At 35.9% G+C, this 25,513-nt stretch overlaps 1 protein-coding gene and 1 long non-coding RNA gene across 3 annotated transcripts; one reads left to right on the plus strand and one right to left on the minus strand.

The window, feature by feature from the left end:
• The first annotated feature begins 574 nt into the window (after nt 1-574).
• LOC126700600 (uncharacterized) lies at nt 575-24,011 on the plus strand. The gene is made up of 4 exons (XM_050398815.1): nt 575-1,728; nt 15,969-16,243; nt 19,378-19,666; nt 21,651-24,011. Exons 1-4 carry the CDS (start codon nt 861-863, stop codon nt 23,750-23,752), a joined length of 3,534 nt encoding a protein of 1,177 aa, XP_050254772.1. The 5' UTR covers nt 575-860; the 3' UTR covers nt 23,753-24,011.
• Nucleotides 11,920-15,213, minus strand: LOC126700601 (uncharacterized). 2 transcript variants are annotated; one of them, XR_007647254.1, is made up of 4 exons: nt 14,569-15,213; nt 14,102-14,164; nt 13,755-13,832; nt 11,920-12,606 (listed from the first exon to the last, which is right to left on the minus strand). It is a non-coding gene; the product is annotated as an uncharacterized LOC126700601 (long non-coding RNA). The 2 variants fall into 2 exon arrangements; XR_007647253.1 differs by having other exon boundaries at nt 13,755-13,835.
• Nucleotides 24,012-25,513: the final 1,502 nt, after the last annotated feature.

Below are 25,513 nucleotides of genomic sequence, written 5' to 3' on the forward strand. Positions count from 1 at the left end.
TATTGGTGTTGCTATAAAAAGTCATATCCTCTTTTAACACCATTAATACTAAAAAGCATACTGTAATGATCGAGGGAAAGTAAAAAAATTTTGCTGTTGAGCTTAAGTGCACAATTTAAGATGGATGTGCAACGTGGCTAAGAATATTAAAAAAATAATATTTTATTAAAAGTTATATTATATTTTATTGTGATAGTGGTGGATGTTATTTATTATAGTAGATATATTATTTTATTGTATTGAAAATTAAAACAAAACGTTTTGTATAATAAAATAGATAAAATAACTTTTTATGATATTAAATTGCTAAATTTATGGTTGACGCAGCTCCTTTTTTTTGTTATATTGGTTGTTAAATTTGGGAATTTGGCAATTTGACCTCTTAAAAAGTTAAAACATACAAATCTCGATCGTTGCCAACTTGCTATATGCCGGAATTTTTGAATTTTTTTGTCAATTTATTTTTGTTATTTTTTGAAGTCAACAACCTTGACCACGATCAATGATTCAAATTCAATATACAATAATCGGTGACCATTCCCCAACTCTTACGATAACAATCATAGCCCATTAATTACCCTACTCAGAAGCAACCCAACTCAGAAATCAAAGCCCTGTTTCTCAAAAAAAAGAAAAGACAAAGAAATCAAAGCCCTCTTTCTTGGTCTCACATCTCCAAAACCACCTCACCCTTTCATTCCTCACCCATCTCCACAACCATCCAGTTTTCCTACCAAATTAAATAAACACACAATGGCACAAAAAATGAATCCAAATCCACTGGAATTAAAATCATCACCACCATCCAAGGTCCTGTGCCTCCTCCTCTCCGAGTCAGCAAAGACTCCCACGCACAAAAAATGAATCCAAATCCACTGGAATTAAAATCATCACCACCGGCAGTTATTCGGCAAATCCAAGGTCCTGTGCCTCCTCCTCTCCGAGTCAGCAAAGACTCCCACAAGATCAAAAAGTCTTCCCGACGTCGGCCGCCGACAGTTATTTACCAAACCTCAACCAGTAACTTCAGGTCCATGGTCCAAAGCGTCACAGGCTATTCATCAGCATCATATGCCGGCGACGGAGATTTCGTACCTACGGCGAGACTAGCCTCTACGGTAAAGACCAACCCATCAAAAATAGGTAGAGACAGAGCCAACAGTACTAACACAACTACTGCTATGTTGAAAGAAGAAAATGTAGGAGTCTTAGAAATATTACTTCAGGCAAGTACTCATCCAGGATCGCCGGAGCCGTCGACTTTGCCTTCAATCCCAGATGAGTTTTTCTCGCCGGCGACGAGGCTGGCCTCTATAGTAAAGGCCAGCCCATCAAAAAGAGACAGAGACAGAGCCGACAGTACTTACACAATTACGGCTATGTTGGAAGAAGAAGTAGCAGAAATATTAAGTAACGCAAGTACTCATCCTGGGGTATTATCGCCATCGCCGTCGACTTTGCTGCCGATCCCAGATGGCGTTTTCTCGCCGGTGATAGAGCCGCAGAGTTATATGCTGAAGCATGTGCTGAGCCCACTTTGGCACAACGCGTTCATGGCCAGTACTTCTGGTTGGTTCTCAGCTCCTTTGATCTCCCCATCTCCTTCTTGCATGGACCTCTTCAACCTTTTCTATGCTGTTTTGAATGCCAAAACCGAGATCTCCGAGGAACTCATAAAAAACGGCGGCGACCTTGCGGAACAGCAACCAAGGAGAAGCTTGTTTCCAGGTATTGGTTTTTTTTTTTTTTTTTTTTGGTAAGACAAGATAACTCTCCTTATCAGCAAGGAGTATATCAACCACCACAGGCGGTGGCCAGGTATTGGTTATTCGCGCCTTATAAATATTTCGCATTTTGCTCGTTCTTATTTTATAGAACCATCTCTTTCAAAACAAAATTCACATTATCTTGTTTACACGCATTTCATAAAAATATCTATTTTTAAAAAGAAAAAAATTTAAATTTTTTCTATATACAATAGTCTTTATCTCTTTTTTTTTCTTTCATTCTTAAGGTCTATTTGAGATCTGCTTATTTTGTAGAAATTGAAAAATTTTTATTGAAAGTATTGTAGATAAGTGTAAATGTTAGTTAAAATAGTACAGTAGGACTCATAAATAATACCAAAATATTCAGTGAAACCCATGAAAAATAGCAAAAATAAGCTGAATAGTAAAATAAATTAGCAAAAAATAAGTTAGCCAAACAGACGCTTAGGGTTTGTTTGGGATCTGCTTATTTTATTGAAACTGAAAAAATTTTGTTAAAAGTACAGTAGATAAAAGTAAAAGTTAGCTGAAATAGTACATTGTAACTCATGAATAATACCAAAAAGAGCAGTAAGACTTATGAATAGTACAAAAAATAAGTTGAATAATAAAATAAGTTGGAAAAAATAATCATGCTAAACAGACACTTAGGATAAAGGATAAAAATTAAATATAAAATAAATTACACATAGCAATAATGTATTTTTACATAATTTCATATGACCTAATGCGGGTAAATAGTGTTAGTGTAAAGTTTACACAGTTACTGTAACAAATTTGTAAATTTAAACAATTATATACTAACTTATATGGGTCATGTAGGGACACGATTTGTTTAACGGCCCATGAGTGATGTTGGGCTCGTATACAAAGGACCCCAACAATATGATTTGTAGAAAGTGGGCTTGAAAGGCATGACCTTGGGCACAGGTGGAGGGTTTTATCATGGCGTCTATGGAAATTCTTATATGGGCGGGCCTGGCTTAACTAGCTAAGCCTTCCATTGGTATGGGTTGTGGGACTCCGATCCTCGGACGGTGTTCTAGGACCCTTATATCCTTTCCTTTTTCTATTTTTACCGGAGGAGAGACCCCCCCCCCTCTCCTTTCCTTCTGGGGAGTTCTTCCTTTTATATCCGTGTTTCTTCTCCTCCTTCAAGTTCACGTGTAAGTCTCACCCTTTTTTCGGGGTGCAGACCTGTCCTGTCAACCCCTACTCCAGTATGGTTTAAAGTATGGACTTGTCAGATACATTGATTGGTGTTATAATGTTGGTAGCTTTTTCTCTTACCTTGCCCCTGAACTCAGTTTCCCCCCTTCCTCAGGCATTTCGTGAGGTGCCGAGTAGGAGGTTGTCCTCGGCAATGGTTCTCCTTGGCGTGGGCCCTAGCCCCTAGGCCCCCATGTGGAATGGGCCTGGGCCGCGAATTCACTAGCCCCACAATAGCCCCTCAAAATCCTGCTGCCCGACTTTTAGTTGGAGATGAGGATTTTGATAATGCTGGGCCCACATCACGACTCACTCAGATTATGTACTTTTTGATATTTGGGCTTTTTCCATTTGCATAGGAGATGCACCGGATTAAGAGGCATTCCTTTAGTCTTTGGTCACGCGGTACCCTTTGACGTTCCAGTGTTCGAGATGCGCCTTCACGAGAATCCTTTAATCTTATGGTTGCAGATGGCGTTGGGAATTGAGCCGAAACCATTTTGTCTGTAGCGTTCCTTGGGACTCTGCGTGAATTAAATGCCACCTCCTTATCTTTTAAATAAATAGGGTAGGAGCTTGCTCCACTTACACACAAATCCTTCAGTTTCCTCCCAAACCACAATTCTTCAGTCATAATCACAACTTCCATATCCGGTGTTATCTTCCCTTAGTATAATATGTTTGAGGCGCAGGTTGGGGTGAAGGAACTCCCTCCGCCACAGAGGCGCCGGGTCCTTCTGAGACTCAAGGTAGCGTGGTCTAGGCAAGGGAGGCACAGATTCAAGAAAATACTCCGTCTTGACAAAGGGGGAAATGATGTTTCTCCTTCTTTTAGTCAAAATCCAAAGCAGGTACTGATCGCACCAGATCCTTGGTGCATCAGAAGTAGAGTTTTCCGCCATCAGCGCCGTCTGCCTTGTCGCAGGCAAATTTTTGTGTAGGCTCCTCAACTTCCAGCTCCCTGCACCTTTTCTTCAACGGTGCTGGCCTCAAGTTGGGTTCCCTGCACCTTTTCTTCAGTTGCGCCAGCCTGAAGTTGGGCGCTCTCTGCACCTTTTCTTCAATGGTGCAGGCCCCACGTTGGGCTCTTTTGCTGCCTGAGTTATGGGCATGTAAAAGTGTTGAGGAAGAACAAAGTCTTGAAGCAGCAGCCAATCTCTCCTCCGTACACCTCCTTAGCTTTATCTTATTCTCTTGTACCTTTCTTTTCGATTATGTAGTTAGTTTTAATATAAGCTGATTCCAGCTTTTCATTGTACACTGTACTATTTTTTGTTTTAATAAAAAGGGAAATTTAATTACTTGTTTTGAATATTTTTCTTTTTTACAACACTACTTTTGTGAATGGGTGTGCCCCATGTGTGTTTCCTTTCAATGATACTCAGAGCAGGAAACCTTGAAACATAATCCAACTAATTCTAATTTACCAACATTACCAGGCATAATAACGATAATTCGCAGTAAATTAAACTTAAGAAACTAACCGAGACAACAGCTAAATATTCCGTAATACATGCGAGGAGACCGTCCGAGAACGATAAATTCTAAATAATTCATTTGAGGGGGTAACCGAGCAGTAAGGGACTCCGATTGTATTTTTGGTAACATATTGCTCTATATTGCATCAATCCCTTTGGTACTGAGGATCCGAGAGCAGACTTGAAAATCCATGCAGTTTAGGAATTAACCCAATTGTTAATATTGCATCAATCCCTTTGGTACTGAGGATCCGAGAGCAGACTTGAGAATCCATGAAGTTTGGGAATTAACCCAATTGTTAATGGAGAGTTCTCCTCGGATAGATTCTAAGGTCCATGTAATGTAGTTTTTCTTTTGAGTAGTTGGTTTCCCCATAGGCTTGAGTCCGAGGACCATGCAAGGCCTTGGTTCCGTCCAAAACTTGTATTTTTTTTTTTTTTTTTTGTAAGTAGTTGGTTTCCCCAGAGGCTTGGGTCCGTAGACCATGCAAGGTCTTGGTTCTGTCCAAAACTTGTATTTTCTCTTGTAAGTAGTTGGTTTCCCTAGAGGCTTGAGTCCGTAGACCATGCAAGGCCTTGGTTCTGTCCAAAACTTGTGTTTTTTCTTGTAACTAGTTGGTTTCCCCAGAGGCTTGGGTCCGAGGACCATGCAAGGCCTTGTTTCTGTCCAAAACTTGTATTTTTTCTTGTAACTAGTTGGTTTCCCCAGAGGCTTGGGTCCGAGGACCATGCAAGGCCTTGGTTCTGTCCAAAACTTGTATTTTTTCTTGTAAGTAGTTGGTTTCCCCAGAGGCTTGAGTCCGAGGACCATGCAAGGCCTTGGTTCTGTCCAAAACTTGTATTTTTTCTTGTAAGTAGTTGGTTTGCCCAGAGGTTTGGGTCTGAGGACCATCCAAGGCCTTGGTTCTGTCCAAAACTTGTATTTTTTCTTGTAAGTAGTTGGTTTCCTCAGAGGCTTGGGTCCGAGGACCATGCAAGGCCTTGGTTCTGTCCAAAACTTGTATTTTTTCTTGTAAGTAGTTGGATTCCCCAGAGGCTTGGGTCCGAGGACCATGCAAGGTCTTACTTCTGTCCAAAACTTGTATTTTTTCTTGTAAGTAGTTGGTTTCCCCAGAGGCTTGAGTCCGAGGACCATGCAAGGCCTTGGTTCTGTCCAAAACTTGTATTTTTTCTTGTAAGTAGTTGGTTTCCCCAGAGGCTTGAGTCCGAGGACCATGCAAGGTCTTGGTTCTGTCCAAAACTTGTATTTTTTCTTGTAAGTAGTTGGTTTCCCCAGAGGCTTGAGTCCGTAGACCATGCAAGGCCTTGGTTCTGTCCAAAACTTGTATTTTTTCTTGTAAGTAGTTGGTTTCCCCAGAGGCTTGAGTCCGAGGACCATGCAAAACCTTGGTTCTGTCCAAAACTTGTATTTTTTCTTGTAAGTAGTTGGTTTCCCCAGAGGCTTGGGTCCGAGGACCATGCAAGACCTTGGTTCTGTCTAAAACTTGTATTTTTTCTTGTAAGTAGTTGGTTTCCCCAGAGGCTTGGGTCCGAGGACCATGCAAGGCCTTGGTTCTGTCCAAAACTTGTATTTTTTCTTGTAAGTAGTTGGTTTCCCCAGAGGCTTGAGTCCGAGGACCATGCAAGGCCCTGGTTTTGTCCAAAACTTGTATTTTTTCTTGTAAGTAGTTGGTTTCCCCAGAGGCTTGGGTCCGAGGACCATGCAAGGCCTTGGTTTTGTCCAAAACTTGTATTTTTTCTTGTAAGTAGTTGGTTTCCCCAGAGGCTTGAGTCCGAGGACCATGCAAGGCCTTGGTTCTGTCTAAAACTTGTATTTTTTCTTGTAAGTAGTTGGTTTCCCCAGAGGCTTGAGTCCGTAGACCATGCAAGGCCTTGGTTTTATCCAAAACTTGTATTTTTTCTTGTAAGTAGTTGGTTTCCCCAGAGGCTTGAGTCCGAGGACCATACAAGGCCTTGGTTCTGTCCAAAACTTGTATTTTTTCTTGTAAGTGTTGGTTTCCCCAGAGGCTTGAGTCCGAGGACCATGCAAGGCCTTGGTTCTGTCCAAAACTTGTATTTTTTCTTGTAAGTAGTTGGTTTCCCCAGAGGCTTGGGTCCGAGGACCATGCAAGGCCTTGGTTCTGTCCAAAACTTGTATTTTTTCTTATAAGTAGTTGGTTTCCCCAGAGACTTGAGTCTGAGGACCATGCAAGGCCTTGGTTCTGTCCAAAACTTGTATTTTTTCTTGTAAGTAGTTGGTTTCCCCAGAGGCTTGAGTCCGTAGACCATGCAAGGCCTTGGTTCTGTCCAAAACTTGTATTTTTTCTTGTAAGTAATTGGTTTCCCCAGAGGCTTGGGTCCGAGGACCATGCAAGGCCTTGGTTCTGTCCAAAACTTGTATTTTTTCTTGTAAGTAGTTGGTTTCCCCAGAGGCTTGAGTCCGAGGACCATGCAAGGCCTTGGTTCTGTCTAAAACTTGTATTTTTTCTTGTAAGTAATTGGTTTCCCCAAAGGCTTGGGTCCGAGGACCATGCAAGGCCTTGGTTCTGTCCAAAACTTGTATTTTTTCTTGTAAGTAGTTGGTTTCCCCAGAGGCTTGAGTCCGAGGACCATGCAAGACCTTGGTTCTGTCCAAAACTTGTATTTTTTCTTGTAAGTAGTTGGTTTCCCCAGAGGCTTAGGTCCGAGGACCATGCAAGGCCTTGGTTCTGTCCAAAACTTGTATTTGTTCATTTATTCATTTATTTTCCGAAGGTTAGCTCCTCGAACAAGGTGGGGGGAGCTAGCTTGATGTTTGAAGCCCCTAGAATTGCCCATGCCATTGGCACTGCGAGGCGTAGCCCTTAGTGGAAATCTATGTCGGAGCAACAACAGCACGTCGCTGGAAATGGAGGAGCCTTCACAAACGTCGCTGGAAATGTAGGAACCTTCACAGACATTTGCTTGACGGAGGCTTAACTCCACCGCCACCTGCGCCAATGCGCAAGCCTTTCCCACAGACGGCGCCAATTGTAGGGACACGATTTGTTTAACGGCCCATGAGTGATGTTGGGCTCGTATGCAAAGGACCCCAACAATATGATTTGTAGAGAGTGGGCTTGAAAGGCATGACCTTGGGCACAGGTGGAGGGTTTTATCATGGCGTTTATGGAAATTCTTATATGGGCGGGCCTGGCTTAACTAGCTAAGCCTTCCATTGGTATGGGTTGTGGGACTCCGGTCCTCGGACGATGTCCTAGGACCCTTATATCCTTTCCTTTTTCCATTTTTACCAGAGGAGAGACCCCCCCCCCCTCTCATTTCCTTCTGGGGAGTTCTTCCTTTTATATCCGTGTTTCTTCTCCTCCTTCAAGTTCACGTGTAAATCTCACCCTTTTTTCGGGGTGCAAACCTGTCTTGTCAACCCCTACTCCAGTATGGTTTAGAGTATGGACTTGTCAGATACAGTGATTGGTGTTATGATGTTGGTAGCTTTTTCTCTTACCCTGCCCTCGAACTCAGTTTCCCCCCTTCCTCAGGCATTTCGTGAGATGCCGAGCAGGAGGTTGTCCTCGGCAATGGTTCTCCTCGGCGTGGGCCCTAGCCCCTGGGCCCCCATGTGGAATGGGCCTGGGCCGCGAATTCACTAACCCCACAATACACTAGCCCCACAAGTCATATTTAGACAAAAATGTGTAAATTTTACATATTTTATTATTATAAACCAACTGATGTAAGTGCTAATAAATGTGGTAATTTTTCTATAATACAAGCATTGATGTAAGTGCTCTTATAAATTGAGAGATGGGAGTAGTTTTTAGGCTTAAAGCTGCGTTTGGATTCGGCTAAAACTGAAACTTGCGTCTGTGTTTTTCCTTTTTTTTTTTTTTTTACGCGTTTTTTAGATTGCGGCTACTGTTCATATACTGTTCAATGAACAGTAGCCGCAAAGTTGTACTTTTCAAATTTTTTTCAGCCAATCAGTGCACATCATGTACTGTTTATGGACCCACAAATTTCACTTTTCAGCAACTTTTTCATTAAAAATGGGTTCCACGGTACTATTTACACATTTAAAAATTATTTTGCTACTGTATTTTTCAGTTTTCAGTTTTAGTTTTCAGTTTTTAGCTGTATCCAAACGGACCCTAAATGTGTAAATTTGACATTGATGTAAGTGCTCTATGGAATTTCTAGGTTCGTAGGTTGTCCTACCATTTTTCTAAGAAATAATAATCAAACAAGCACTAGAGAAATTAAGTCATTATTTAATTAGTTTAAGTTTGTTCACTTAGCTTTTGTTTGGGAGTTCACGAAGAAATAGAATAGAATGGTCATAAACCATTGAATTCTAATTCAAATGACACCTCTTTCTCTCATTAGAATGAGTGGAGGTTAAGCTTGTGGGTTTAAAACCCATTGAGTCCATTTGTAACTTATCCACTCTTTCTCTCATTAGAATGAGTAGAGGTTGAGCTTGTGAGTTTAAAACCCATAGGGCCCATTTGTAACTTATCAATTTTTTCAGTAAATTATCTATTTGGTTCTTAATCTTTAAATTGTGTGTCAATTTGATCCCTAATATTTTAAACGTGTTAGTTTTGCCTCTAACCTATTAAACAAAAAAAGAGTATTAACTATTTTCTCAACCTCTCAGCAACTATTTTCTAGGTTTCCAAATAGGAAAAAATAAATATCAATATAAAAGTAACAATCCATCAGAGTGTATGAAAGTCGAAGCAAAAAGAAAAATTGAGATTTCAGTTACAAATCATATGCGCAACAACAGTTATAGAATGATATTACTCAGAAACCAAACTGATATACCGTGTAAAGGTTAGGAACCAAATAAGTATTTTAATTTCTTTTTTTCATAGATCTTTTACTAAAATTACATTACCATTTCAAATTTTTAAGAGTAATGGTGTACAAACAATACTTTTGTGAACATTCTTGAAATTTTATGATTTGGATTAAGACTAAGCACAGGTTAGATAGGGTAGGGTTGAGGTCAAAAATCTTAATCAATCTGCAATCAACAGGTTGGAACCAAACTACCACCGACCTTCCAATCTACAAAAATGGCAAGTTGGTTAAAAATTTGGGCAATTTCAACTCAGCAGATTGGGCGGATTAGGCAGGTTAATTTTAGTTATGGGTTGTATATTAAACTTCAAATTTTGTTTTACCATTTACGAATAAATTTAAAAAGTATTTTCTCTAATCTATAAAGCAATGAAGGACTTGGGACAAAATTATACAACTAAAGTGAATCATAGGAAATGTTCATTTTACATAGATCAAAGTACATAAGTCTAATAGTGTGAGTATTTTCTAACTTTTTCTCAAAAAAAAAAAAAAAAAAAAAAGAAAAAAAAAAAAAGATATTAAGTATATCAATGTCACTATGTATGCTTACGAATATGTTGGGAAAGTATCACATTTTCCATATTAACATGTGTAAATCATGGAGTTAATAAATAAAAATTAAATTTGATATGAGATAAAAACTAACAAGAGAGAGAGAGATATATATATATATATATATATATATATATATATATATAGGTGGGTTGGGCTAGCCGATTGGGTCTTTTTAAAAAACTCAACCTACCCCGCCACTTTAAGAGCTGAACTTGCCCAACCCGATTGCTTAGAAATAAGTATCATATCCATGAGGAGTGAAACAGGTTGGCCATTTTAGGCGAATTAAGCAGGTTGTTGCACAAACCTAATTTGAATTATCATAATTAAGAGAAAATCCAATTAGATTTTCAATAATTCTGTGGCACAAGTCCCATATAATATTTAAATTTTTGTGCAAAGTAAGTTATTAATTATTAGTGCAAAATCCGAAGAGTAAAAAAAAAAAAAAAAAGGTAGAGAACGGTTTGGTTTGACTTTGACAAGCTATTGATATAATTGTTGGCAATGAGAATCGGGGAAATTTAAAAATAAATAAATAACAAAAATATAATTTATATTTATGTTAGACTTAAGCTTCAACTTAGGTTTAATTTTTTTCCATCTAGACCAAATTTAAATTAACAAAAACAAAACTCTAGCACAATAGGAAATTAATAACATTTGCTATCAATATTTTTTCTTACAGTATTATTGTTATAATACAAATAGCGATTGAACAAACTAAAATCGAGAATTTCATGGATAACAATTTAAATGAATTTTTTTTTAATTTGTTTCAAATAAGCTTATATTTTTTTTTATAAGTAGCCAGTTAATATTTTCAAAACTTCAAAGATGATATAGTATATTATATTATATACAAACTTGGAAAAATTTTAATATACATTTAATTATGCTTATTTGTAAATATATCTATGTATATGCATAAGGTTATAAACTAATTTAGTACACTAAATAGGGATTACAACAGAAATGATATTCTCTATTACTGGGAATAAAATATGTTGTAATAGAATAACTAAACATATTCATAAGTTTGGTTATGAGTTTTAACATTACTAGTCGCTAACCCGTGCGATGCACGGGATAGTTTTAAAAAAACATACATACTATGGCTCAAAACATAAAGTATAATTTTATTTGAAATGTAATCAAACATTAAAGGAAACTAAACAATTGTATATCAATTATTGCAAAATATCTAGATGAACAAAAAATATATAATAAATGAATGCTTAGGCAAATATTCCATTTAATATTTTTTGTTTATTCATCTTTTGACTTATTTAAAAAATATATTCCTTATACTTTGTAATCTAGAATAGTAGATGACACTCATATTCTACATGAGCACAATATAAAGGAAGAAACTCATAACAAACTTTAGGGATAATAATTTAATAATTTAACCATTTTTAGAGATAATTTTATAACTAAATCCATACAAATAAGTTATAAACACTCCCTCTCTCGAAAACTTTAAAAACTACTATTCAAGCATAAGTAAATAAAGATACAACTACCAAAATAGCTTTCACATAAATATTTTGAAATTCCCAAGGTCTTTATACACAAAGGAACAAATCTCCAATGTACAACTTCTAATCTCCACTTGAAAATATTATCTGCAAAATAAGAGAATTCATACCAAAAAAATAATTCGTTCAGAAAGAAATAAAAAAAAAATCAATATAAATTTTCTACTGGTAATGGAGGCTTGCAATTAGTATGCACTTCCCTCCCTTTACCACTCATTTGAAACATTGAGAAGAATACTTTACATAAATCCATGAACTACTTATACTCAGGAGATAAAGCAATTATGAAAGATACCATTTATTTCAACCAAAAATAAAAAATAAAAAAAATAATCATAATGAATCAAAAAGCAAGCAATATGGATGGCTTAGGGATGATGATCCAATATGTTTTGAAAATATTGAACATCAATGCAAGAACCTATTTGTGACTTTCATTAAACATTAGATTTATCATGAATTCTATCCAACACATGCTAGAAACTTTTAATTCAAAAACTTTTCACAACTAAAGAAAATCAAATATGACTACAAACGATGTGAAAAAAAATTTAAAACTTTATTAGCAAAATATATTAAAAAACAAACATAGACCAAATACAATAAAAACTGATAAGGAACTTCATTAACACAACTTTCCAATCAAAGAAAGACTTTATTTGATTGGTCAAGGTGTTGGGGCTTCTCGGATTTGGTCTTTAAACAGACAGATTTGTGACTTTTATGTCTTTAAACAGACTTTTATGTTTTAGGTGTCCAGGTGGCACAAATACAATATTTTCCTTACATTTTGTTTATGTCTTTATTTTCGTCCATAGCATTTGGTGGCACATCTTTTGTTTATGTCTGTTTTATTTGACTTTATTTGGTGGCACATTAAGGGCCCATAATTTCCTCCATAGTAACAAATCTCCTCTAGCAGAAGAATGTTACTTGTTCCTCGGCTGCCGCAAGCGACGTGCAACCTGGTATGCAGATTTTACGGAGAAATTTTGTGACCAATTCTCCTTCCATACCCACTGATCCTGAGAGTAGGTATTGTTCAAAGGAATGGCAAGTATCACTACACAGGTCCTATGAGTAAACAGTGAAAAAAAATTTCCACGATCCCACTATTTAGTCGACTCATCAATAAGCTCATTTACCTGCATAGAAAGAATCTGTTCCCAATCAAATCAAGCCCTACCGTCCCTCACTCTCCACTTTGACCCAGCCCAAATAATCTCTCTTGTTGCCAGTAAGTTGCGCCACACGAATGAGGGATACGATATCACATTAAGGAATCATGGATGAAAAGAAAAGATACCAAGTGTTAGATTAATTTGAAGATAACTATTATAAAAATAAAAAATAAAAACAAAAAACAAAAGAGTCAGCAGTGAAGTTGGATAGAGAAAACTAAACATCTTAGACTTCTAAAGTGATCAAGCAGAGGAGGCATCCAATTCATATTCATTTGTAGGCCCAAAATGTCCTAACTATAAATGAAGCAAGGTGAAGGTGACTGTTGCTACCATTTTGAAATAAAAAAGGTAATAATTTAAGTTGCTCAAGTCTTTGCAAACAGTTAAAAGTTATTGTTCTTGAGAGAGGCCATAGATCATATTAGTTTTATGCTGATTTTAAAAGGGGAAGATGAAAGAAAAAAAATCAGAAAAATTCAAAGAAAAGACAAAAGAAAAGAACCAATTTATCTTAATTAGATACAGATCCAACCACAATTCTTCCAGCATACAGTCTAAATGCATAAGTATAGAGAATCAGGACATTTTGGAAGTAGTTTAACATAGAAACAACTTTGAAATACAAAATAATTTCAACTTAAAAGACATAATGCTATGATGTTAACTGTTTCATTTGGTCATAACTGGCTGGGTTAACAGCATTTACTGTAGCATTTTGTGCTACATTAGGGCCAAGGCTAGTCCAATAATTTTCTTAATAGATTTGTGAAGGACATAATAGCTTACACTCATGATTCTTGTATTTGAATTCAGTCAGCTGTTCAACTCAAAGTTTTGTTGATTTGGGTGAAAGTGACTTAGAGTAATTAATAATATGTACAATTCCCCTACTACATAGCTAATTTGTCTTTAGTTGCACATGCTTAATTATCTAAAGCATTTAAAGAATGTAGATGTAAGTGGTACTGAACTCTTAACTTCCAAGGATTTGTTCACAAATGATGGAAATATTATACCTGAGCACTTATTATCTCTAACTAATGAATAAATCATTATGAAAATTGTAATTCTCATGCCTATAGTGGTTCTTTTTTAAGAGAACCATCTATAGCTCACAACATCAATGGAATAAGAATAACAAATTCTAAAAAAATATAAATTATGCAGTAAACAAAGAAGGCACCAGATTACCAATCAAAGTGAGTATTGGCTTTGCAATGCCCCATCTTCCCTTTGCCTTGCTCTTCCTCATTTGTTGGCCAACAATCTCTTCTTTTTTATATCAATTAACACATGTCAGAACACAAAAAAAAAAAAATAATAAAAAAAAAAAATAACAACAACAACAACAAAATTGAACTTTATGTGATATCCCAGAACATTAATAGTGAAGCTAAAACAAAACCAAATATTTAATTAGACTGTAAAAAGGGGGAAACTCAATACAGATCAAACCAAAAAAAAAATCCATCTTTGTTTCTCATAAAAGACCTTAAAACACAACAAATTTTTCCAACATACTCAAAATATGTCTTTACCTGCACATCACAAGGTCCAATTGTATCCTTATGGCCTGCAGAATCTTGATGAGTAATGCCTCCCTAAAATCCAAAAAACCCAATTTTAATTTCTTTACAATTAAACTTGATAATAATCAAGCAATTGAATAGCTTTGTGACAAACTGTCCCTGTAACATGTATGTGACAGTCAAAAAACTTTCAAAACAGAAATAAAATCGCCACAAAATGCAAAATAGCAGTAGCCCCAACAAACCGAAAGATTATATTACCCATTAAACTTGTTTACTGTTTCATAATGTACAAAACTAACTTATGTTTACAATGCCCATATAATAAATTATAGAAAGGGAAAACCAATGTAAGATAAATACAACAAAAAATACCATACATCAAACCAAAACAAACCCAGAATCAAAACCAAATTAAAGAATCCCAGGAAAATAAAAATCCAATAAAAACTGCATTAAAAAAAAAAATTCAATACCAGAATTTTAATGATTCTTCTTTGGTATAACTCTGAATACAAAGGAAGAAGAAGACGTAGAAACTCTGCAAAAAACAAAAAATCAATTAAGAGGAAAGAGAAAGAGGAAAAGAAGCACACCACAAAGCAACAATCGGGTTTTCTGAAGGACGGCTCAGTCGGCTGGGTCGGACTAATGGACGGGCTAGGAGGCGATCGTGGAGGCCACTTTCGCCTTCAACGGTAGCGATGTCAACAACCCCGGTTTAGATTAAGCCCGCTTCTTTATTGTTGTTAGATTCAGAGAAAGGCGAGAGATAAAGACCGATGGTGGTTCTGGGTTGTGGAGAGAAAATTGATAGTGAAGATGGGCAAAGAATCGGGTTTAGATTCAGAGAAAGGTTGTTAGATTCAGAGAAAGGCGAGAGATAAAGACCGATGGTGGTTCTGGGTTGTGGAGAGAAAATTGATAGTGAAGATGGGCAAAGAATCGGGTTTAGATTCAGAGAAAGGTGAGAGATAAAGACTGATGGTGGTTCTGGCTTGTGAAGAGGAAATTGATAGTGAAGATGGGCAAAGAATCGGGTTTAAGAGAGGAGAAATTTTTTTTGTATTAGGGTTTTATGTATTATCGGGTTTTACCGTTTTAGTGAAAAAAAAAAAAATCAGAATTTTTTTTGTATTAGGGTTTTATGTATTATAGGGTTTTAGTGAATTTTTTTTTTTTTTAAATAATGCTGAATGCTGACGTGGAAAATTGTGGTGCAAGCAGAGGCTTCGGTTATATATATATATAGATAATAAAACTTAATATCTATTTTAGGAAATATATTACTTATATAATTATATCCTAATTTCTTTTTTTTTTTTTTAAATTTGAGAGAGATGTTAGTTATTTTTTATGATTTTTTATTTTAATAATTGTTACTTGAATATGGAAAAGTTATTTTTTTGAAAATATATTAATGTTAGAAATTATATCACCTACTAAAGAATAACTATTACAACCCTTTTAAAGATGAATAGTTATCCATCATTTTAAAAAGTAACTATTCAATAAATAACTATTTCCTGTAATAAAAACATAATAAAATTATTGAATAGATAAAATGTAAGAATAACTATTATATTATTGTATCTATTACAGTCTACTAAACATGCTTTCAGAGCTTGTGAAACTACTTGTAATTTAGTCTTTATTTAATTAGTTAGTTGTTAGTGACAGGTGTCATTTAGTCATTGTTCTGTGTTAATTGTTAGTTAGTTAGATGAGTTAGTTACGTTTCCCGCTCTCTGTTAGTGTATATAAACACACAGTTTGTTGTAATCATTATTCAATGAAGCATTTTTCACAAATCTCAATTCTCTCTCTCTCTTGGCCTCCATTGCTAAAGCTTGAAGCTTTGTTACTGTAAACACAGAGATGCCTGAGTCTTCGTCTTTGCCGTTACGGTCGGAGAGAAAGGGAGGCATGGAGGCTGAGCCGGCGAAGGAAACAGACCTGATGGAGTTGACAGTGGAGAAGGGGATGGATAGTGATCCGCAGGCATGTAAGGAACTGGAATTGGGCAATGCAGCGTACTCTAAGAATGATTTTGATACTGCAATTGCTCATTATACTAAGGCGGTGGAGTTGGACGATGGGCACATTTCGTGTCTTATGAATCGAGCTGTTGCTTATCTGGCAATGGGACAGGTATGACAAATCTGGTTACAAACTTTTCTTGACTGAACTGGTTTACTCTTGATTATGATTGTTTTCATGTTTTGTTACAATTGAAGTTTATATGCTAACTGGTATTGTTTTACTTGTAATTTTGTTTTAGTTTATGTAGTTACCAGGCTAGGTTGATGAATGTCTCAATAAAATATGAAATGTGTGTGTAATTTACACTCTGTTGCTCCTTCCTTAGCGTAAACAAGCTCAAAAATTAAAGATTGGTTGAGATATAAATATGGAGGGCCAAGGCTCCTCCGAAAGTTTCTTTTTTTTTGTGTGTACAGCGGCTTAGGGAAAAAATCTTGGTTGTGAGAACCTCATCAAAATGGGTTATTCAATAGTGAGTTGTTGTTGTTGTATGTGCCATTGTAGTGGAAGACTATGGAGAACCCTCTTGATTCATTATAGTATGGCTTTTGAGTTGTGGAGTTTCACATCCAGGATGTTTGGGGTTCAGTGGGTATTTCTGGAGGAAGTTCTTGATTTATTATATGGGTGGCAGGGTAGGGAATCTAATTCAATATCTGGAATCTTACTCCTTTATGTTTGACGTGGACTATATGGAGAGAAAGAAATCGGCATACTTTTGAAGATGTGGAATGGAATGCACATCAACTCAATTGCAAGCATCTTTCAATAGTTCTTATAAGTGGTCTTTTGTATCGAGTCTCACAAATAGTAACCTTGTTCAATCCTTTATAGAGTCGATTCATGTATAGATATTTTTCTAAATGTAATCCTTTAGACTACTTCGTGTTTATTTTCACAAGGTAGTCTTGTTTTACCTATAAGAAAAAAGACTGGAAAAAATGGAAACGGCTAGAATTTGCAATATGTTACTTCTACCTTACTGGTTCTTTAGCTTAATAAGTTAAAAGAGTTCATGCGGATGTGGACATTAGGGCTTATTATATGATTTCCATTAAGGTTCTGTCAATTATTTCTTTATCGCAAAAGTCATTGAATTTTGATTCATTGAAACAAAGGGGACCCTGATTTGGATGTACTGATTTTTTCTTACTGTTTATTTTATTCACTGGCAAAAACATGATGGAGGCTGTATACCAATATATGAAGATTGTTTTATGCTCTAGTCTGAACCACCTTTCCTATTCTGACCTAACCCTCGTATCATTGGACAAACTTAAATATTTGGGGCTAAGTTATATTTTTGTAACTGGATGTCCAAAGTTTTTAATAACTATACATAGTTTGGTTGGATCTTTTGATTTTGGTTGCTGCCCCCCTAATTTTGCTTCTGTTGTTTGGGGTGATTCCGGCAGCTAGTACTGTGTTTTTGTTGTCTCCTTTTCTTTGTTAATATAGATTTTTCCTTCATCAAAAAATAATAATAATAATAATAATAACTATACATAAAATAAAAGAGATTTATTATTATTATTATTATTATTATTATTTATTTATATTTTTAATTTTGGAGGGGCCGTGGCCCCCCTAATCCTAGTAGAGCTAGAACGTGAGATTCTATATAGGATTTCATGATTGGAAATTGAAGTCAATAAACTCACTTTTAGAACTTTTATACTCAAATAGCCCTAGCTAGGAAGGAGGGAGGAGACGGAGAATGAAAGGGACTGGTTGTTCTTATTATGATATGTGTTATAAAGGCTAACTTTTTCCTTTGGTGAGTATTTGGTGTGTTAATTCCCCAAGGAATGTGATGTCATGGAAGTCTGAAGAAAGCACCTACGATTCTCTTTTTGATGGACAAAAACTAGCAGTTTAGTTTATGGGTAGTAATCCTCGAATCTACAAGGGGGTCCTTGAATCTACAATGTGATATTATGGAATCCACCAGACAAAGAATTCGACCAAAAGTCTGTATTTTATTAATAATAATCTGATTTGCCTTTGACTGCTACAAAATATTTAAATACTAAGAAAGTAAATCCCTAGGACGATTAGGAAATGACTAAAACCCTAATTCACACTAATTTCGTGATTAGGTGACAAAATACCAAAATTTACCAAAAATGGAAAATTTGAGTTAAATACAAAATCATAAACTACTAACTTTATAGGTCGTTCCAAAACAAGCGGGGCTTTATTTTGACTTTTGAGTAAAAAGTTATTAAGGAAACAAAAATTACTATAAATGGCAAAATCGCAATTTTTTGGGGTCTAAATGGAGAAATTTGCCAATTTTAGGGGGTACCTCATAGTAAAGTGACGACTATTACTCAGAATGCCATTTCACTTAAGCCTGCCAAATTTTATGCGATTCCGACTTTGAAACCCGTGATTTTTACTAATGTTTTTTTGCCTTGCGCAATGCTTTTAGGCACGTGTGAAAGTCCAGAAAGGCCATGACAATCTGTTCTACATCAGAATGTGTCATTCTTTGTTTGGACAATAGTAGTTTGAGGGAAGATTCTTACTTGTGATAATTTTATTAAGCAAGGTTTCTCATTAGTTGGTTGGTGTTGCATGTGTTGGTATAATGGGGAGAGTGGGAGACAATGGAACATATTTTGATCCATTGTGGATTGGCATACACTTTGTGGAGTGTAGTCTTTAGAGCCTTTGGGATTCAATGGATGTTACCAAGGAGAGTAGATGATCTTTTGCTTAAGAGGAGGAATTGAATAGGGAAGTGCTTATGAGATATTTGAAACTATGTTCGTTGTGTTTGATGTGGTTATAGTGGCAAGAACGAAATGGTTTTTTTTTTTTTTTTTGACAATATAAAAAGATCAACATCTCAGTTGGACTTTGATTGGGCTCATGTGTGGGTTTTCCTTGTAGAATTTCCTTATTAGATACTCATTTATTCACTTCGCTTTAATGTATAAGTTTTTTTTTTTTTTAAATAAATTCTTTTAGGTTATGTTGTGCTCATCATCATGAATATGAAATAACCTCTTCTTTTAATAAAATATTATTACTTATCAAAAAAAGGAACCCTTCAAGATCTCATCAAGAACCCTAATTTGTTGAATTCCTAAAGATCCTAGATAAAAATTGGTATATGAGCCCATTCAAGCTTTTGTCCTGCCCCAATACTGACTATATTGAACTGTCTAGTATTTGCATTTATATATTTTCAACCACACTTTGATCAAACTTCTAATAATATTGTATTTTTTAAGTATGAGGAATGTATTAAAGATTGTGACAAGGCTGTTGAAAGGGGAAGACAGCTTAAATCAGACTCTAAGATGATAGCAATAGCTTTGACTAGGAAGGGTACTGTCCTAGAAAAAATGGCAAAACTCTCAAAGGACTATGAACTAGCTATTCAGGCTTTCCAGAAAGCTCTCTCAGAGCATCACAACCCAGACACATTGAAGAAGCTAAATGATGCTGAAAAAGCAAAGAGGGAACTAGAGCAACAAGAATACTTTGATACAAAATTAGCTGATGAGGAACATGAGAAAGGTATTCCCTTCGAGAACACTTGGACATTTGTCTCATGCATGATGTTGCGGTTTGTTTCTCTTGATATATGTTGTGTCTTCTTGTCAACTCATTTCATTCCTATTTACTTTGTTTCTTATTATATTCAATTGAATTATTTGCCATCATTTAAAATTCTTATCTACTATACAAAGTTGGTTGGTAGACAGTCTTACTTTCAATTTTAGTAGAGATTGATTTATAGACTTGAACTTGAGACATATAGCTTGGGTGGAGGGAATATAGATTTTTCAAACATTTTTTTATTTTTTTAAATTTTTTGATCTATCCCTATGTCCATATTGTGTATAGCTTGGGTGGACGGAATATAGATTTTTCAAACATTTTTTAATTTTTCAAAATTTTTTGATCTATCCCTATGTCCATATTGTGTCATATCCGTATCTTATTTGGGGTAGTTGAGCTTCATGGTAGGAAAGTGCATGCATTGGCACTTTTTGGGAAATTGAGAATTTGTGGCATCAAATTTAATTTGTCTCAGATTGTTAGGCCACTATTCACTAACATAAGCTCATGTTTGGAGCTCCAAAATTGTCAATTCCGTTATTATTTTGAAAAGTCCTAAAATATGCCCCAAGAAAGTCTCATGTTTGTGTGGAGAAATGAACCATAAAAGGCTTCTAAAATCCAGCTAGTGCTAACGAATTACATTAAACATTTTAGTCTAGAAAGTTGGTTCAGCAGTCGTGATTCCATGGTAGGTGTTTGATGGCTTGGGCAAATTTTCAACATTCAGGTTTTGTTTGTTTTGACATTACATGTCTACCATTGAAAAATGTTTCGACTGGGATATTGTTTATTTTTTAGTGTTTAGTTGCATTTCTGAAAATGTTACAAAAAATAGTTTCTGACATTTGTCTTGTACAAAAAATCATAAATTTTTCTACATCATCACCTCTTCTAGAAAGCATTCATATCTTAGAATTCTCAAGCAAGCATCCACTTGGATGTCACAAATTTTGCACATAGAGATGGATATCACACATAAATTATGCCAATACACATTCCATGAGAAAATATACAAAAATAAGAATAAATGTGAGATTTTGAGAGAGAGAATCAGAGAGAGTGGTGACAGGGGGATGGGTGGGATGATGGTTGTTTGCTGTGGAGGATGGAGGTGGGTCAATAAATTGGGAATGAAAAACAACGAGAATCATTTTTAAAAATAGTGTTCATGGTGGGTAACTTTGGCTAAAACCGAAAGAGTACCGGTCTAATTGCTTGTGTCAGAAGAGTGTCTTTAGGGGAAAAAATCTTGTATGAGACGGGCTCACAAGACCCATGGGTCAGTGAGATATGGGTCTTGTGAGCCTGTCTCAGGAGATACTTTCGCCATTGGGGGGCATGTGGGACTGTTTCTTTGGTGGTTTGGTGTGGGTGGCTTGGGCGAGAGGGTTGGCTACTTTCCTGGCGGTTGAGGGTGTTTGCTTCCTCAAAAATGTTTTATGTGTGTGGAACATTTTTCGCTTCTCTTAACTATGTTTTCCTAGTCAACTGAAAATATTTTCAGTTCAACCAGGATTTCACACCACACAGATATGTGAACACAATAAAAACATTTTATCACAAAACGTTTTGCAGTTTTGGCTATATACAAGGCCTCGTGGCTAATTCCTTGGTGGGCAAAAAATACAACATTATGTCTTTTGATAAACAATGGCAATTACTTTTCTAGGAGATACAAACTTTCTTTACACACAAAAGAAAACTCAAATAGGTAACCAAGTCAAAATAAAATTTTGAGGCAATTTCCAACATTGGTTTACGAGAGTGTTAATATGGTTCTTTAAAAAATTACTAATGAATTTTTTTTTTTTTTTTTTTTGGCCATAACACAATGTAGTTTTTTTTTTTTTTTTGTGGGGGGGGGGGGGGGGGGGGGGCGGTGAGAGGGAGTCATTTTTGCACATAAATTTACTTGAAACCTTTTTTTCTTTTTCAGAAGAAAAAAGTGAAAAGAAAATAATGTCAGAGCCTCATGGTATGGTGTTTGATTTCGAAGCAGTAAAGATGACTGAATCAGTTGAACAAAACAAATCTGAAATTGAAGAAATTGGGAATGCTGCTTCACATACAAGACAACCAGAGGTTATACAGGCTGAGGAAATGCAACCGCAAGCATTAAGTACTTTGAAACCTCAAGGAGTGGTGTTTGATGTTGAAACAGTTAAGATCCTTAAACCTAGTGGGCAGATGGAGTTTCAGATTGAAGACGATGACATGGAACCTGAAGCAAGTGAGCAACATGGATTATATATCACGCAGGGTTCTGAAAAAAGTGAAAAACAAATAGTGTCAGAGCCTCATGGTATGGTGTTTGATGTCAAAACAGTTACGATGACTGATTCAGGTGAACAAAGCAAATCTGAAATTGAAGAAATTTGGAATGTCGCTTCACATACAAGACAACCAGAGGTTATACAGAGTGAGGGAATGGAATTTCAGATTGAAGACAATGATGTGGAACCTGAAGCAAGTGAGCAACATGGATTATTTATCACGCAGGGTGGTTTAGTATTTACTAAGCCAACAAAGGATGAGGATTGGAAGCACGCCAAAGAGATTTACTTGATGGACAATGAGTTGTCTGTTTTGCCTGAAAATCCAAGGTGCCTCAATCTATCAGCTTTGTTCCTTCCTAGAAACTACAAATTGAGAGTGATTCCTCCATCATTTTTTGATTACATGCCAACCCTTCAAATCCTAAACTTATCCAGGACCGGTATCAAGTCTTTGCCTGATTCCCTTTTCCAATTGGTAAGCCTCGAAAGACTTTTTCTAAATGATTGCCATCGTCTTATGATGTTGTCTCCAAAAGTTGGAGATCTTGAGAAGCTTGAGGTTCTTGATCTTGAAGGGGCAAAGATTATAAATTTACCTAAGGAGATTAAGAAATTAACTAATCTGATATGCTTGGAAGTTTCATTTTATGGATATACGGGTAATGGTAGGAGATCTATGCAATCAAATGCAGTGGTTCCTTGTGGGGTAATTTGTTCATTGTCTCAGTTGGAGGAGTTGAATATTGATGTGAATCCAGATGATGAGCGGTGGGATACACGTGTGGAAGATATTGTTAATGAAGTATGTAACTTAAAGAGGTTAGAAACTTTCAAATTCTATTTTCCAAGGGTGGAACTTTTGAGGCACTTTCAGTGGAATAGCCTATCGCTATCTCATTTCAGATTTACTGTTGGACACCATGTCAAGCGCATTATGTCCCGAGTCCCTCTTGATGTTGAGTTTGAGCTGGAACGATGGGAGAGATGCTTGAAATATATAAATGGTGTGGGTGTCCCTAGAGATATTAAGAATGTACTCCAACATGCAACTGCATTTTTCTTGGACAGGCATGCAACTGTTAAGAAGCTGTCTGATTTTGGGACTAGAAATATGAAGCAAATAAAATGCTGTGTTGTGGGGGAATGTAATGAGGTTCAAATGATTATAGATGCAGCAGATGCTTATGGAGAAGATGGTATCAGTGAAATAGTATCTGAATCACATGATGCTGAAAGAATTGTCCTTGGATCACTTGAATACCTGTATATATATTATATGAAGAGTTTAAGGAGCATATGGGAGGGGCCAGTACCGCAAAATTCTTTATATCTTCTTAAGTCCTTGTCATTGCGCACATGTCCCCAGTTGACCACTATTTTCACACAAGAGTTGCTTGATAACTTATGCAGCTTAGAAGAGCTTAAAGTTGAAGACTGTCCCTCCATCAAAAGCATAGTAAGCTGCAAAATCCCTGCTGAGCATAGAACCTCTTATTTTCTCCCAAATTTGAAGAAGATTTCACTTCATTACATGCTTGGATTAGTTAGCATCTCTAGTGGTTTACACATTGCTCCGAAGTTAGAATGGTTGAGTTTTTATAATTGCCCAAGTCTTTCGAATCCATTAATCAATGAAGTATCTAGTCATGATTTGAAGAAGATAAAGGGTGAGAGGAGTTGGTGGGAAACATTGGAGTGGAGCAACGGTCGGCCAGATTATTTGGATGAAATTTTTGTCCCAATTGACATATGGGATTGCTGAGCACCTGATAGTGTATAATAATAAGCTGAGGCATCCTTGGATCACTTTGTGTTTGCTATATTTATACTCCTGTTGCTGCTGTTGAAGATATTTACAAGAAAGAAAATGACACAAACAATGTATGAACAGATGTATATTCACTGTATATTGTATATTTATACTCTAGTTTCTGTATATAGATCTCTAGAGTTGGCATCTTACATAGGTAAGAATCCTTGATTTGGGCTAAAATCAAGGATAAATACATATTTGGGCTAAAATCAAGGATAAATACATATGGCAAATTATATATACTAATAGCTGCTATGGCGGTGAGACCCTACTTAATTGAATATATAGCCCCTCTAGCTCGATGATCTTTCTCATGCTATTTGTGAAAAAAAGATGTACTTGTGTGTATTTAGGTTTGTGATCCTCCAATCAGAGAATGCTAATGAAATCCAAATTCATGAACATCCGGGAATTCTTTCCTGGAATCCTACAAAGTACATATAGACATATAGTAAGGCTCTAGACTAATGTAGTCCATTATAGTATTGGCTTTCTACTCTTTAAATTTATTTATTTATTTTTGGGATATATGAATATCTAATAAACCTTCTAGTGGCATTATCTATTCTCTTCTAACAATTGAACCAGCATTCAAATTTCTTCTAAAAAAAAAAAACCAGCATTCAAATTCCCCCCTTGTTATAACTATAGAATTATTAAAAAAGAATTCTAAGACTAATGTTTATAAACAAAAGTCTTGAATCACTATCCTTTACTTATAGCGGAGGATGAAAATCCTGGATGGTTGAGACTTGAGAGCAATAAAGTTGGCGTTGGTAGAAAAAAACTGAATTGGAAGGTTTTTGGGGTGTCAGCTTCCTCGTGCCATCAGCTTCCTTTTTTAAGCTTCAATTGGCAATCATTTTTTTTTTAAAATGTTTTTCCACTTAATCAATCGAGAAATTATTGTGTACTCCCGGAGTACCATAAATACATATTTCCTCCTTTCACATGAATGGTGGATCTCACTAATTAAATTCATGATGAGACCCACCATTCATATGAGAGGGGAGAGTACGCATTTATGGTACTTAAGAGTACCAAATAATTTTCCTAATCAATCTTGGTTAGACATTACCACCACGCACCTTTGGTGTGATGGTCATTCCATAAGTATAAATACTTGTGAGGTGTGAAACACAAGAGTTGAGATTCAAATCTCTAAGAAGGAGTTTCTCACACATACATTTAAATTATGTTAAAGTAAAATTCTATCCCAAATGAAAAAAAAAAAAAAAACATAGTCAGACATTATGGAGCCTCAATTATTGTTAAATTAATTCAAATTAAGAATTAATTTAGATAAAAACTAAGGGTTTATTAATGAATGATGAGAGGATTAATTATGTGTGTGCATGCTTACCATTAGTGTTAGCCTAGAACCATGACACATCATTGATTTTAAATTGATCCTAAATGGAACTAATGAAAATCAATTATTCATAATCACATGTGATTATGCCCAATAATGTGGGTGCCCCTTTATTGTTGAAACTTGAATTTTCAATTATTATAATTCAATGGTCCGGTTGAAACCCATGATAAGTCATTTTGATTGTTATGATATCGAGATATGTTTTATGACAAGTGATTGAGGGTCCAACAATTAGAATTAAGATGTTACTTTAGGGGTGTAAAATTACCCTTTTGCTCTCTGGGTGAGGTTATAAAGGTAAAAATTTTAAAAAGGAAAAAAAAAAATCCTCCTGT

The sequence above is a fragment of the Quercus robur genome, chromosome 9 (genome assembly GCF_932294415.1).
Source record: "Quercus robur chromosome 9, dhQueRobu3.1, whole genome shotgun sequence".
Lineage (NCBI taxonomy): Eukaryota > Viridiplantae > Streptophyta > Magnoliopsida > Fagales > Fagaceae > Quercus > Quercus robur.